Source organism: Anas acuta, chromosome 11 (assembly GCF_963932015.1).
Source record: "Anas acuta chromosome 11, bAnaAcu1.1, whole genome shotgun sequence".
Lineage (NCBI taxonomy): Eukaryota > Metazoa > Chordata > Aves > Anseriformes > Anatidae > Anas > Anas acuta.
Window position 1 is genome coordinate 13349797 of NC_088989.1, and position 17315 is coordinate 13367111.

Here is a 17315-nt window from a genome sequence, read left to right on the forward strand (position 1 = left end):
CCTTCTACCCAAGTTGTGAAGTCACATCTGGTTGGGCTAAGTGGAGCAGTAAAAACAAAAACCAACACATCTGGATTGTCAGGAGTCTATCTTAAGACCTACCTGATCTAATAAATTCACAGATGATACTACACTGAGGGCAGTAATCAATGCATTCAAGGAGAACACCTTTGTTCAGAGGGACCTAGGCAATCCAGAGGAATTAGCTAATAGGAAGCTTATGAAATTCAGCAAGGACAAATGCAAAGTCTTGCACCTGGACAAGCTAATAGTTCTGTGGTATAGGCTGGGAATTGACTGGCAGGGTTCTGTTTAACAGGAAGCTTAATGTAAGTTGGAAGAGCACTCTGGCAGCAAGCAAGATTCATTCTCCCTCTCCCCTGCCTCCCTATTGAACCAAATTATTGACAACCATTCTTATTTTTTTCCAATGGCGTATTACTAATTAGCTTTGTGCTTACTTTACAGAAATTTCATCTAGATCTAATGATCTTAGGAGAATTTCAATTAAAACCAAAGATTTTTCTATATGAAAATCTAACGGCAGCATCAGCTGCTCTTTCTCTACCCACTAGACTTCTGTTCTGGAAATACATCGGAACATCTTAACATTGCTTATTCTGAACAAGTTCACATTCATTATTACTTATGTCCTTGTTGGAAATAGTTGGGATTTTTTGGTTTTGTTCCACTTACCTACCAATACTGGTTTTCTATTGTTGGGCTTCCTCCTTCCTTCCCTAATGATTCTTGAAAAGTAAATCCCATCACAACCATGTCAGCCTCAAACTGCTTTCTAACTTCACATTCTCAACCAACTTCTGAAGAGCTGGCTTAGAATCAGATATATACAAACCTGTCCTCTAACCACCAGCTTCACTGAATAAACAAAGAAATCACTGAGAGGTTTTAGGAACTTCCTCCACAGTCCGTGTTCAGTTAGCTTCCTTTTCTAGTAAAGACCTGGGCAATTGAAGCCTCTGTTTTCAAATTTTGTAACTACTCACTCTTACCAAACTCATTTTCAGAGTAAAGCATAACCAATTATGAGGTGATGGCAGCATATTAATTTTGCACTTGTCTTTTTAATTAGAAACTCTGGTAATTTTTTAAGATAGTTGAGAGAAATGGTTAAACCTATCAGTAACACAGCCAAGTAGTTGTGCTTTTCATGCAACTCCTAAATTCTCCCTGAACACGCATACACAAATCAATACATCTATAGAAAAGCAAAACATACTTAATGGCCAGGTTTGAACATTTCTGATTCTTCAAAATACCTCCTGCCATTTGTCTTGCAACTCCCTTTACTAAAAAGTACTGTCCAAGGGTTACTGACATTCTGCTAGACTTGTGTTGCTTAATGAATGACAGCTTCAATCTAGCGGCAAATCCAGCACTGAGCTCTGGGGGCAGAATTCTGACGACATATTATCTCACCGTTTCAAAAGTAATGTAAATTAAAAAATGAAAGTAAGAAAAAAGGTATTTGATTGTATTAGGTAAAATCACAAATATCATCATAAGGAATGAGTGATTTGGTTTCTTTCAAGAATAAAGACAATTTCTGACTGCTCATCCTGAAGCCACTAAGATTTGGCTTCATAATGATTCATCTGGAGAAGCTGGATATACAAGGTCTCAGAGCACAACAGTTCTGACAAAGAGATGAAGAGAACGACCCTCACACAGTAGTCACAAATACTTATAGCAAAGTAAAATGGTAGTTAGAAAAGAAGCACAAAATTTTTAAATTGAAAATTTTACCAGTGGAAGTAATGCTGAGCCTAATAACTCTGTATAAAATGCTTCAATTTCTTCTCACAGATGGGAAAGCCTAGGGTTACTTCATCCATTTTTCTGCTAATATGAGACTATTTTCTATGGTACATTTAACATTCTACAATTCTGCAAATATGGAAAAGTAATTGGGCTCTCATGACTATTCCCACAAGATTATTTTGCAATGTAAAACCTCATTGCTGATTTGATAATCCATTAAGTATTTTGCTGGAAGTACAGAGAAATTCTCTCTATGGGTTAAAAAAAATCTTCAATTGCTACAAAATTTAAGTTAGGCAAATACTAAGTTCTCAGATGTTTTGGTTCCTGAAATTGCCTTCTATGTACAAGATGTGATTAGACAGCACTGTCTTCCTGAATCTACAAACTAAAGCGATTGTGAAGTGTGAACCAACTAATGGTCATGCTCTAAATACTAGCACAGATCTGAGCAGAAAACTGCCGTGGACATTTTCTTCAGGACTAAGATGGGGATGTAATCAGACAACTCTGACAATTAAACGTTTGCTGTACTACAAGTATTCAGAATAAAATCAAAAACAACACAACACCTTCAGAAAGAAGGACAGAGTAAGAAAGTAATCCCATTAGCAACTTAACTTGCATTCTTTGAGTCATTACCAATTTAATTTTGTACTGATAGTTGTTTCTGTACTCTATGTGAAGGAAAATTCTCCTATAATAGCACCAAACCCTCCTCAGTCTATGGCAAATCAGGAACAAACTTATAAATCAGTACTGCAGAGTGCTGTACTTTGTTGTTGTTTTTTTTCTTTTCCCTTACGTAGCACAATTTTTATATCTTTTCATGAAAACCACTGTAATATGATATAAATAATCCAAAACGTTTCTACTAAAATGAAAGAGATATGGTTTCTAAAGGACATTGCCACACAACAGAGATGGCCTTAATGTTCAAGAATTAGTTTTGCTTTTCGTAACTTATTCAGTCTCCTTCCATCTTCTGTGAGCTCAAAAATCTTTGAAACGGGGCCAAGATGTTTATTATTTATGCACATCCTGTAAGCAGATTTTTCTTTTTATCTGCAGACTCTCCTGGAAGAATCAGATAGTGGCTCTCATGGACTTTCTAGACTCACGCACCTTCTGATGAACTGCAGGCTCAGGAAGTTTTAATCAATGAAAGTAGGTTGACTAACACTAGATCTTACAGCAAGGAACACTTTAATCTCTACCAGCAAGTTAATAATTGCTGTTTGAATTAACAATCATGTAACCCAACAGCAGCCTGTTAAAACTTCTTCGTTGTACGTCAATAAAACTTGCAGGGTCATCTGCCTGGTTCATGGCACTTTCAAATGAACAGACGTCCGCAAGCTATTACGACAGTGATACTATGAAGCATCCTATTTCCCACCAGACAGAATTCAACAGTATAAATGGAAAAGGCAGTTATTAAATGGCAAATGGCAGATTATCTTGTATGATGTCTACAAAATACATGTGGGAAGCAGAGGTCTAGAAAATCTGACCTTTGAAGGAAAATATAAATGGAGTTGTCTTGCCTAAGGAAGAGAAGACCAAATGGGACAACAGTATTCAAGCACATAAACTGTGGTGCAAACAGGCAGGGAATAATCTTTCACCGTGGACACAACAGGAAGATGTGAAGCTTATACTTCAACAACAACAACAGAAGTATACATTTTATTTTCACCATTAATAAAATTACCAAATTGCAAAGACTGCCTGAGTAGGCTGTGGATTCTCAGTCACAGGAGATTTTTAGAAACAGAAGAAATTGTCACAACCGACAGAGACTGTTGATCCTGACATTATGTGGAAGAATGGACTGGATGACCTTTTAAGATTTTCCAGACTTATTTTTCTTAAATTATATGAATAGTGAAAAAATATTATTAATGCTTCATTTAATGCTAATACATTGATTTTAGCAACAAAGTTTAAAATTATTTCCATTATCTGTCTCTGACGGATTTGTCTTTTTATGACTTCTTTTGCTACTTCTGAAAAAGCACATTTAAGGAAAAAAAAGTAGAAAGAAACAACATTCAAAGTTAGTTTCTCTATTTTTCATACTAGGTTATTTTGTAAATTGCATTTAAATTGTATATAGCGTGCCACTTCCAAAACAAAGGTGGTTCATTCTTACTAAAATGAACTCAGGGTACTTGAGACACTGACTATTCTCATGGTAAGGGTGTAGATGAAAAACATGTTAAAAAAGCCTATGGAAAGCTTACCACGCTATTGTAATCAAGACATAATATGTAAAACGAAATAATTTTTTCCTCTTCTTTCCCTCCCAAAGTGAAAACTCACAGGAATGTCTCATAGATTTCTTACCATTTTATAAAGGTCTGAAACACTGATCTGATCTGAATCCACAACCTCAAAGTCCTTCCGAGGAACTAAATCTAGGCCCAAATGTCTGCAAAAGAGAAGGAAGGAGCAATGATAAGTATAATGCATTAACATCCACAATCACCCACTACATATACTTACTCAAGGACAAGGAGACAAATACTGAATTGTATTTAAATCTTTTTGCAATTGTTAATGAATAAACAGAAGCTTTCTAAATAAAAGTAAACGCAAATAAACAGAAAGACACTGAATTTGTTCCTTGTTGTTCACCGACTTCAGAGAAGCTGTAGCAAGTAGTGTTTTGGCCAGTATGTTCAGGCAGTATCCAGAACATGTTAATTGGAGATGTAGTAGGCAAGTGAAGTTAGTACTCTGATTTCTGCTGCAGTAATTAGGTAGGTTTCTTCGCTACGTAATGAAAAAAAGTTCTGATAGTGACCCTATTCAAAGGTGCAAATACATCCTTTGCTTTTGGAAGCTGCTTTGAATGAAATTCCTGGTGCTCATGCAACTAAACCCCCAACTTTATCCACGTAGAAACATGATACATAAACATTCTTATAAATTCTTGAGCAATAGCTAGAAAAATACCACAAGGAATTTTAATTGGTATTTATAATGCACACAATATTTGCACGCTTCTGATTAGTCCAAACTAAAATAGGATTTTGGCTTAGATCAAATACATAAACTAACAAAAAGGTCTTCCAGTGCAAAAAGGAGGGCTGGTTAAGAAATTCTTTTTTGCTCTATAGTTGCTCAGGCTCTGAGGCATAAAGCACTCAGACAGTTACAATAAAAAGCTATTCTAATTACACACATTAGGAGTAAAATTAAAGACACACACAAATGAACCACTTCCCCCCTTTCATTCTTACATAACTTTGATATTTCATTTACATGTATTTTATATGAAATTTCTTAACCTAGAAAAAAAAATCAGAAGAGGTGCCCTTATGGACACTACCCTTTCACATTTGTCACCAAATAGACAACTAAAACAAAATCCAATTTAATTTTGTATTTAGAGAAACATTCTGCACTGCATTGTTCCTGATGGCAAATGAAAACTTTTATTTGAAAAACCCTCAGGTACCACAGAATAGTTGTACGGTACAATAAACAGAAGCCTCCAGGCAACGCAGCGTCTCTTTCTGAGCAATTAACTTAAAACAGCAGCAAGTAAGAGCCAGTAGTTTGTACGAAGCCTAGATGCCTTTGTTGACCACTGTGTTTTTAATCATTTCCCTTAAGTTCCCAAGTCCCTATTTTTATTTTTTAAGAACTCTACTTAATCAGGCTTTCCATCTTTAATTATGTCCCCAAACCATCATCTCTCAAAAAACACAGTTCAGCCCACGTCCACTTACTGGCAAACAGGCAGTGCTATAATTGCCATTAAAATATTGTGCAGACAAATGGGAATTTCTGTATTTTTAGTTCTTTGACAAAAACAATTACATTTTCAGTGGAAAAAAGAACATTTTTCCTTCTTCAATTAAGTTTTTATGCCAAATAAAAATTTCTAAACTCTAGTGCAAAATTGTGAAAATGATAATTTTATACCTTTCACACACTTTGTCTTGATTAAGCCCAGACCAGTAGCAGAAAACTGTATCTGTAAAGCTGAAAATTACTTTCTGTTTACCAAATGAAAAAGATTAAATTGAGAACACGTTAAGTAATCCTCAACTGCAGCTGCCATTGGAGTCTACATATAGGAAGACCAAAAATGTAACAAATGGTTGCAGGTCAAAATAGTAGTAAGGAGAAGATCCACTTCAAAATGTTTCAAATTAAAGCTAATGCTCGTCATATTTATTTGCAGAAGTTTTCATGAGTCTGAATATCTAAACCACTTTTAAAAGAGTATATCACTCACATGTGTACACACATGCACACATTTAAAGTATATTCATGAAGTAATTTCTCAACATATGGATGACGACAAACTCCTAATAAAGTGATCAAACACACAGAACACTGCATTACAGTTCTTATGCAGTTACAAAGCACTGTCAGAAATGTACAGGATAAAATTGCCACATCTAATCATAGCCTAATATTGTTCTGGTCTCATAATTTAAACCCTCTAGAGAACTAAGGTCAAACTGCTTGGACTCATTACCCAATACATGACAAAGGTATTATCTTCTACTTAATAATGTTCAACACAACTGCACCAGTATCCCTGTGAAACTTATCTGATGCCCTATTTTTAGTTAAATCCTTTAACACCATGGATTTCCAGACAGAAGATTCTCGTTCTTTAATACTATGTTAATCCTGTGCGGTACCTCCTCCCAGCAGATAGAGGTATTTTTTCCTTTACTACTAATATTGTCCAAGTTGGAGTTCAGGTTTATGCATTTTATTTGTATCAATTTTTATTTTTTTATTTTTAATTTTTTGTCCACAGAGGACTGACAATGTTTGCAATGACAACGACAGTTAGTGGCCCACTTTCACCCTCTATTATCAAGTACTTGGGAATACAAGAGCACCAGCTGCCAAGAATTTTTTCTGCAAAACACAGCATGCATAAAAATTAGATAATGTGCTATTTTGTCTATTTGACAGTTCCTCTCTCCACAACATTTCTTTTACAAGCAAATTCTTCTTTTTCTTCTTTTTTTTTTTTTATTCTGTCTTAACACTCTACTGACTTTCACAAATATTTCCCAAGTACACCTACAAAAAATTCCCAAGCCTGTCAACTATCTCTTGGTACCATATGTCTAGGACAAGTCCTGCTGACATGCAGATATTCCTTCTCTTCCATGTAGCAATCTTTAAAACTTAAGATTTAATTTTACTTTCTCTGGGAGAAAATAAATAAATAAATATACCACCTGAATAAATCTCCTGGTACTTTTTCTCAAGTAATGCCAAGACAAACTAATTGAGAGAAGTGCTACCTGATGTAAGACTGAAAGGGATGAACACACAACAACACTGCAGGTTGACTGGGTTTCCACAAAAAATCAACTTGGTTTTAATGGCAGCTTCAAAGAACCACCTTAATTTATAATGCTTTCATATATTATCAATATGAATACTAGACCATTTTGAATTCATAAAGTCCTAGCAAATTTTCCTTCAAGATCCTTGCAGAAATGACTGTCATTTCACTGAAATACATTTTTAGGAGGCACATCCAGTCGTGAAGAAAAGATCGGGAGAATTTATCACATTCCGAGAGCATTCAAGATCTACTCTACCTTGCTCCAAAATACTTGCATTTTACCCTGACTCTGGCTTTAATTTTGCAGCCACAAATTTTCATTGTATTCTTTCTCTGACTATGGCAAAGCCTCATTTAATATCATTCACATTTCTCTTATGCAAATTTATAAAGGGGGTGAATGGTAACTAACGATTCCAGCAGCTATTCACATAAACTACATGCAGACTTTGATGGAAATACAATACAAGAATATAAACAACACATATATACATATGTAATATACGTACATATAAATGTACATATACATACGTATATGTAAATAAATACAAGAATATATACAATAAATACAATAGAAGAATACAACTGATGGAAATACAATAGAAACATTAACAGAAAATGAAATATACAAAAAACATGTTTGTAAAAATTAAACTGTACTAATACAACTTGACACTTTGATAGAATTATTTTGTACACAAACTGCAAGACTCTAAGTTTTGAGGAAATTAGTAAAGCGTTGATTTAATGTTATGCAGGAGATTATTTTTAAAATGAAGTTGATGAGAAGTAGTAGAAAGTAAGCAATCTCAGCAATCTCAGTAAGGCACTGATTAACAGAACTGGCAGCAAATACTTCTGATCATGGAAGCATCAGGCTACAGAGTGAGGATATTAAGGTTTTCTTCCAAGGCTGACATCCAAGAGAGTTCCAGGGCGGGGGGGGGGGGAGGAAGCATATTCAGATGAAATTAGAGCTATTATTTCTGCAACCTTCTTAAAGGCATTTCTTTATGGCTGTTTACATTGTTCACTCTTACTTTGATCATCTTCAGTGCAACAACAACAATTTCTGTAAGATGTGACAACTACAATAGTAGGGATTTCTTTAACTCTCACAGGGATTTCAAGATATTGTGACCTCATGTATACATTCAATACATATCTTCAGATACATTTTACAAATTTTAAGTTAACTGTTGCAACACTATTGGGAAGTAATTACTTCTCTTTATCAAGAAAACTGTAACAAGGTGGCAAGTCAAACTCCAAAAACAAGTTTCTAAGGGTGGAAACACTGAAACTCAGGACTTTTTGAGAGCTTTCAGACTACCGATTACTTCAATGGATCACACTATTCCCTCTAAAGTGCTTCAAATTTTAGTATTAAGTAGGAACTGACACTGTCTATGTCTATGACATTTTTGAGGTAAAAGACAAACCACAGAATTAAAAGGGTTTCATTATATTAATGATGTAAAAAAATACATACTCTACTTCTATATTTTTTTCTGGTTTTCTTCTTAATCGTTCATTTGTAACTTTCTGCTGCCTATGGATCTTTCAGTGCCAAATTTATGGCAGCTTATTATATTTGGAAGATTTCTTTCAGTGCAATGACTTCAATAACATTTCATGTAAGAATAACCTTTGGCTAACAAGTAACACAAGCCTACCAACTCATCTTGCTTATGCCTTATCTATCCAAAAGTTTTGGTGGTTCCTCCTTCCCTACTCTGTTTCTGAGTATCCCAGATTTGTAGGGAAGCAAGTATTTTTGCTCAGTATAAATGTGAAAGTGACTACGGTCAGGTGCTTGGATGCCTTCTGTTAATCTCCTGACAGGTATTATATTAATCTGAAAGCATAAATCCTGAAGACAATTTTAAATGACCTCTGATTTTTAAGTTGAATTACTTTGAAGAATTTTATTCTGCCTTTTTGGTAAATAAAGCATTCACACACTGCTGCAATTAATTTTGTGCACTGGAGCAGAAGCAGAGCATTCCCATTTCAAACAGAAACTCTGTGAGGCAAATTCCTCCCTTTTTGATGTATGTCTCTAGAATGACAAAAATTTTTGTTAGGAAATAAGATTAATTCTGATTTGGAGCAAGTGCATTCAAACAGTGCTGGGGGACATAGCAGATATGCAAATCAGAGTATTGATGGTCCTCTCTTGTGAATGCTGCAGGTAGCCTTTCCTATCAGAGATGTCATTTCACAAGTTCTAAAGCACTAAGCATTAGTAAAAGTTGAAAAAGTCAACTATTTGTTTAAAAAAAACAACAATGGAATATTTCAAAGTCAAGTTTCGATTTTACTTGTAACTTGACTTAAATTGAGAGGAACTGCAGATTTCAGCTTTATAACATGATCGTTGCAGACTTCCAGCTATATATTTTATATAGTTCCCTGATATATACATTTTTCCTTGTTATTTATAGACTACTGGACATTTCTAATAGCATTTCAGACTTCAATGGAGCAATGTCCTCACAAATTATATCAGAGCGATGATTTTTTTAAAAACCTATTTGTATTGTTCTGTATAAAATCTAGCATGACATGGAGGCAAAAAATATTATGAGACTTTAACTGCACAAAAATATAAATGAAGAGGCTCAAAACTGAAAGTCTAAAAATACTAAGATGCTATTACGCTTAGAAAAAGTATTCTTTTGAATGTGAAATGCAGTAATGCACTGAAATGCAGTAATACCAGCCACTGCATGAATACACAAGTAACCTAACTATGGATAACTAGCAGAGATAAAGCATAAAAAAGATTCATCCAGTATCATAGTTTTGTAATGAAGAGAAAAAAAAAGTCTAAGTAACAAAAAGATAAAATTGGTACAGTAAGTAGAAATAAGCATTACATTATAAGAATGACTAGCAACAATACAAAAGGTTAGCAGCAATAATTTTAAATTATATCCCTACATTCTTAATACACCAAACTACAGAGCAAACGTTCTTAATATTTTAGGCTAAATATACAAAATAAAACAAAACAGAAATTCCCTGTCGAGTTATGGAAACAGCCCAAAGGAGTTCTCCCACAAAAAAACTACACACACAACAACAACAACAAACACCCACCCTGTAACTACTAATCCAGGGCATATATTTTTTCTTTGATTTCTGCCAACTCCTACAAGAACACACAGGATGACTACCAGAACCACTGCCAGGTTATTTAAAGGAAAAAAACACCAGTTCAAAAAAAACAGAAAAGAAAACCTCCTAACTGGTGGAGACAAATGTGAATTTCATGTTTTTATTACTCCATCCCAAATAATGCAATGCATTAATGATCATGGTTGAGACAAAAATAGCTTTACCCTAAATGATACATGCTACATAGTAGATATGCACATCTAAGTAACTTGGCTGGGGAATGTCTTCCATTAAATTATGCTACCCTAAGCAATTATATACCTACTCAAACTGCATGTATTTAAGTTTCTCAGTTAATATTAATGCATGTTAGTAATGGCATTTTTCATTCATTTGAGAATCTCAAATATGAAAGAAGAATTTTGTCACTGTTTGAGAAATTTGGCGTTACTATGTGAACATGCATATGAAAACCATTGTTTTCAACAGATTAGGAAACGCGGTCGTGAATTTCACGATAAAATTCAGGGGAGATACAAGAAAGTGATGTTGCAGAAAGACTGACGAAATGCCCATTTAAATATTGCATAGTGTACAGATATAGTTAAAAAGGCGTATGACTGAAAAGATTTTTATGCAATTCCTTTACCAATACCCTCTTCTGTTTCAGAATCCATATCTGATACCGTGTACCTTTTTCTTTAGGGAGAATAATAGCTGTTCTTACACAGTAAGAAGCACTTTTTTCCCCTAAATAAGCATTCTGAGCAAATGAATTGAATCATGAACATATTTATATCTACTGATTTAACTGATGTTTTTCCACAGCTGTCATGCATTAGTTTTATAGTTTTAATGTAATTTGTATTTCATGATTTTACATTTAGCGTATTGAAAAAAAAAATTTTCTATAGTCACTAAGTTGAGCAGCCTATTTTCTTCATTGCTGTCCACTCTCCTCATCTTTTATTCTTAAAACTTTTTTGCTAGTCACTGTTACTAATTTAAATACACTCCTTGAGAAAAAATGTTTTATATAACTTTGAGAAAAAAATGTTTTACATAATGTTCAAGCACAGTTTCTTAGATCCCACTTACTCTGGTGGGAATGACAATGGAAGGTAACTATATAAGATGAAGCTGCAGAACAGTGACTTGATGACATCTATTAGATGATGTCCTTCAGAGCTTTCTTTCCACAGGGGAGATGTGAAATGTAGGATGGGGGCTAGCTAAAGTTTCATCATGACTATGTTTAAGTATATCTCTTGGAGGAAGACCTGAAGCAGATGACTATGCAATGAAGTCATAAAAGAGCTCTGTTAGTAACAAATATTTGCCTTGCTTCCTCAGCTATGGAGTTACAGAACTGCCTCCTGTCCCACCCTGTATTTTAATTAGCACTAATCCTACTCCTGGATGAAAAATAGTGTCTATATGCCTGAGGGAGATACTTTGTTTGAAAAGGTCATATGCATGTCAAGCAAAACTTACCTGTCTGATACACTTTATGTAAGAACAAAAACAACTCTGCTGAAGGGCTAGTTTTTGTTTAATGGTAGCTTATTACCATTTCACCTTCTATCTGAATTGCAGTTTTCATTGACTCTTTAAAAACATTCTCTACAAAATCACAGTGAAATTGACCAAGGAGTCCAAGCATTTGAGAAATGTCATCAATAGCCAAATACATAGATTATATCAAAAATCTGCATTATCACAGCTTCAGTTCCAGTGTCATTATTGCCGGTGAGATTCTATAGTAATTGCACCAACCATTAAAATACTTCTTCATACTTCTTCAATGAAAATAGTGGTGTGTTTTTTTGTTTGTTTGTTTGTGTGTGTTTTTTTTTTTTTTTTTTTTTTTTTTACTATCTACGATCACATCTTCCCAGGCATAACAATCACTTCACTGAAACAAATAAAGTAAATTGACCTGAACCTTTTAAAAGTGCAGCCTTAAAGAGAAAGTAGTAGTATAAGACCTATGCAGTAAACTCACTGTAAAAAGTTGTATATGGCTTCCAAATTAACAAATGTTCTACCTGCTTACAAATATTATTGAAAAGATTTTTTTTTCTAAATAAAAGCTATTTAAAGTAATTAGAACAAACAGTACCCAGCTGGTACCTGTACTTACTCATTGCCCCAGTCCAGCCTCACTGTGAGGTGTCTCTTGACCTCTCGCACCTGATCCTGTGTCAAGTGACCTGACAGCAGCTGTCTACGTAGGTCAATGAGTTCATTCATCACATGGCGCAGTTTGTAGAAAAGATCTACCTTATGTTTCTGTAAAGGCATATTTTTGGGAGGGGAAGAGAAAGAATGAGAAAGGAAAAAAAGAAAAGAAAGAAAATGAAAGAAAGATTAAATTTGGAAAGAGAAAAATGGGAAGGGGGGGTGAAACAAGGGGGAAAGAAGAATGGGGGAGAAGAAACCGGGAAGACAGGGAGGAGACAAGACAGGGAGAGAAAGATTTATCAGTTTGGAAAGAGAAAGAGCAAGAAGGGGAGTGAGGACAGAGAGCAAGGAAGAGAGGAAAGAGAAAGAGAGAGATTAATAAGTTACCAATTTTTCATTTAATTACCCTAGAGGAACATTAATCCAGTTTGTACAAGCTTTAAAATATTTATATCAAAAAGCAGAGTTAACTGATGCTATTTAAAATGAATAGCTTTTTATTGCTAAATTTTGGGCTCAATCTACTAAGAAGTCCATTTTCTGATAGACCCTAATGTCACAGCTAAATCAATTCATTATGTGCAGCAGGGATAACTTATTCCAACTATACAATAAATTCAAAGTTTTAGCCTTAAAGTAACAGAGAGGGAAAATAGACTGCATTAAGTCAGAAGCTAATGAGTATTCCGAACAGTTAACAATGTTTTATCACTTCGGAAAAGTACTTTTAATATTTTAAATATTCCACTTAACTGTACATTACATTGGTATCTATGATAGGTGGTGGTGGTGAAATGAGTATTAATTACCTGCACTCTGAAAGGAACTAGAACAATAATAAAATCTACCTGCAAAACTACTTTCAAGGAGAAAAGTTAATGTAAAAAATGAAAAAAAAAACCATACCCAGTACCAGCAAAAATATCCTAAGCAACTAACCCTGCAATCATTTCCAACAGAAGCAGAATTCTTCCAACATGGGGAAATAAAGCAGAATTGGCAATGTTTGTTCTCCCCTGTGGGAAATAACTACATGGGAAGAACCCCCCAGAAGGCAACTCTGAAGCTAACAAAGACCACTTATAAGCACCCATAAGATAAGGAAGGGTATCCAAGCTACTCCCTTATCTTCTAGAATTCTTTTTGTGTGTGCATGTCAATGCTTTTATCTACACGGCCATACTGCATAAAATAGCCCCTGTGTAACAAACGAAGATCCCAAAGAAACAAAGAAAAGGAATAAAAAGATGATCACTACTGTGGTTGAATGCTACTTTTGTATGTGTGTTTTTGAAACAACAAAGCTCCATTCCTACCTGTATGCAAAGCTTGAAGCCTAAGAAAGCTTAAAACCTGGGGAAAATACGGACCACAAGGATTGAAACTGACACTTCGCAGGCTAGCACTGTCTCAATTGCATTTCTGATTGTAAATGAGTGTTTCATAAAAGCTTTCTAAATGAAGATGAATTCAGTTTATCACTACTAGATCTGACAGAGGAACATCCACAAAGAGAAATGTGTTTTTCTATTACAATATATTATTAGAAAAAATGTTTTTTGTATATCTTACCAAATATAATTTGTCAAAGACAAATAACCAGAAAAATAATTTCCATCTACCTGAGTTTGTTTTCCTGCAAGAATACTAGGCTTGCATGAGTTACAGAAACAAATCTCAATGCATTCAATTTTGATCAGGAGTTTATTAATTTGTTTGAATCTGATTAAACATCTGCTTTGCTGAAGCAGGTTGAGCACAGACAGGATCATCTGGTGTTCTTAATCAATTTTGAGATTAAAAGATGCACAATCTTTCAATATTGGTTCTGGTCCATCTGAAAAAAAAGTGAAATACAGACACCAGACCCAACAGAAAGGCATCTACTTCCAGAGTTGAAAATACAAAAAATATTCAAAGAAGATAGTCACACATAGCTGGTAAATATAAATTTACTAGAACTGTGTTTAAGTCTTCTCACTAAACGTGGTGCAAAGTAAATCAAACCCAAGCTGAAGACAGTAGGTATAGGACATAAGACCAGACATTTCCTATTTATGTGAACAAAAAGGTTGCAACTTTTTCTGACACAAGACGAAAACAATGTAGTTCAGGCCTATCAAACCAGCAAATTAGCTATATACCATCAATAAAACACTTGGCAATGAAGTAATCATGAGAATCAGTTCCAAACTCATCATATTCAGACTTCCTAAATAAACATACTGAGATGAAAAAGCTGCACCCTCACTCTTGTAATGATGGTTAAAAAAGCCAGAGAAGCTGTAGCTGTGATCTCAGGCAAACTGATATAAGGTGAATCACAGATGAAAGACCCACCGAAGGGAAAGGAAGTACTTTCCTGAGACAAAGGAGAGCTACAACAGAGTTGAATGTGGCTTACTTAATTCCAGACTTGCAGACAGTGAAGAGCTTGATGCAGTCAAAAAACAAACAAACAACAAAAATAAGCAGTTTATCGTGTCCTCCTTCATATCACAAGAGCCTCGTGATTAACAAGCTCCATTTGGAGCCAGATGCAGCTGGGTCTGGCTGGTTCTGGAGCAGCCCACCTCTACTCACAGAGACCTGCAGCCCTGCTACCAGTGCCTGGGCATGCAGCACAGCTCCTTTATTTATTTATTTTAAAAACAGGTGGCAACATAAAATAAGCCCCTACTGACACACACACTACGGGTATCTTCTCTCTGCCTCATAAGGATTCCAAAATCAGAAGCTAGCAGATAAAACTGCTTCATTCTTCAGTACAACCACCTCATTGTTTCATGCCTGCAGTGGCTTTGAAATACTAACTCTGCCTTTGTCACTTCTCTCTAAATAATACCACATACCATGGAAATATATAAAATACTGGTTGTTATATTCATGGAATCACAGAATGGGTTGGAAGGGACCCCAAAGCCCAACCATTCCCCTGCCCCCAGCCCCATTCAGCCTGGCCTTGGGCACTACCAGGGATGGGGCACCCACAGCTCCTCTGGGCAGCCTGGGCCAGGGCCTCACCACCCTCAGAGTGAAGAATTTCTTCCTGATTTCTAATCTAAATCCACCTTCTTTTGGTTTGAAGCCATTACCCTTGTCCTATCACCACACCCCTGCCAAAGAGTCCCTCCCCAGCCTCCCTGCGGGACCCTTTAGGCACTGGAAGGCCGCTGTGAGGTCTCCCTGGGGCCTTCTCTTGTCCAGGCTGAACAGCCCCAACTCTCCCACAGCCTCTCTTTGTGGCCAGATGACCTATTTATAGTAATTTTGTTATCATGACTTCATTTAACACGACCGTAAAGAAGTCAGAATTCTAAGAGCCATCCCTTAAGACATCTCCTCTAAAATTGCCTTGGGCTCTTAGAGAGGACAAGGTCACAAAAGCTGTTTTTGTTCTAAGAACAAGAATAGACGTTTCCCAGGCTCCTTCTTATGGATTTCAGTATCTTCGACATTAAAGCCTGGAAGCATCATAAGCACATGAAAGCAAACCCTAAGCCTCAAAATAACACAAAATGCATGCCTTTCCAGTTTTGTCTGGATTTTTTAATTAAGCAAATTACTTCATATTAAGGCTCTTGTGCTACAGATTTGTGCTGCATTTAACAGCTTAATCTTACACAAAGTCTTTAATGTTATTACCATGCAAACCTTAAAACACTGCAAACTTTTCAAGAAACAGTTTAATAGAACTATCGCAATATTTGCAAATATCATACAGCATCTCTACAACTTTTTGTCCAAAACAAGTAATTTGTTTCAAATCATTCACATTAGTATCAAACAATTACAGGGATGTATTTTGCTTCAGATACTGTTCTTCTAGAGGACTACAGAAGGATAAGAACTGTCAGAATTTGACAGAGGCTTTTGACTTGGTGTCTAAAACCTCTTTTTTTTTAAAAAAAAAAAAAAGCTTGTATATCTAGTATAAAGCTGACAAAGTTGTTGCTGATTAGAGGATATTTGGCCTTGATACACATTTATTCAAGCTGCACCATGAAACTTGGCCAGTCGTATGTTTCTGTGAGGAGCATGAAACTATTTAATGACTATATATTTGAGATTTGGGGAGTTGGGCTTTTTTTTTTTTTTTTTTTTTTTGGCATTTTATGTGAACAGAGGAAGACTGTCTCCTATTTCAAGACACTGCAGCATAAGAAAACAAATATACAAAAGACAAGGGGGAATAAAATAGATCATCAAAATACAGCGTACTTTATTTATACAAACACCAATTATCCCAGCTACCTCTCTGCTTACTAATTATTAGTTGTCTCATTCAGAGAGATGACAGATGAGGTGCCTCTTGCTGAATAAAGTTCAGACTTCACAAGTGAACACAAGCAGGATATCTCAGGTATGGAGTAAAACTTATATGCATAATCCTGTATTATCGATATATCAAGCCTGGCACCCACGGAAAAGCAAAGGAATTTGAGAACATAGTTTTACGTGAATGTATTAAAAAGGAGAACTGTGAAGATGGTGCAGGCCAATACCAACATGCAGTAGAAAAAAAAAAAAGACAAGTACAAACTTAGCTAGACCAGCTGTGTCCCTAAAATATTCTAGTTTTATTTCTGAGGAGTAGATTGAAAGATTCCCCAAATTCTAAACATAAAAATATTTAGACAAGAATAGCCCTAGCCAGAATCATTTTAAATTTTTTAAACACCACATCCTAAAACTTTGGCAAACATGATGAGGAAGCTGTTTAAAACATGTTGAGAACACAGATATTTTAGACAAGTCAATTATTTTAAAAATGTGCAGTTCTGTGAGGACTACAACATCTATCTTCCACAGATCAGTTGCTTGTGGCTGGCAGGTTTTGGTGTCTTAACAAAAATTGTAGGAACTTTATTTCTGCTATAAATTTAGCTGA

The 17315-nt window shown here is 35.3% G+C and overlaps 1 protein-coding gene across 19 annotated transcripts in view; it reads right to left on the bottom strand.

Annotated features, from left to right (window-relative positions):
• DOCK3 (dedicator of cytokinesis 3) overlaps nt 1–17315 on the bottom strand; it is a 214339-nt gene that overhangs the window by 134875 nt on the left and 62149 nt on the right. For 18 of the 19 annotated variants that reach the window (XR_011100400.1, XM_068694743.1, XM_068694739.1 and 15 more), the window contains exons 6-7: nt 12384–12532; nt 4132–4216 (exon numbers count right to left, since the gene is read on the bottom strand). Coding sequence is in view for 18 of the 19 variants with exons in the window: in XM_068694743.1 (XP_068550844.1) it covers nt 4132–4216; nt 12384–12532 (234 nt within the window). In the remaining variant the exon portion in view is untranslated. The remainder of the gene's footprint in view (nt 1–4131; nt 4217–12383; nt 12533–17315) is intronic. The other variant, XM_068694756.1, reaches the window with a different exon arrangement.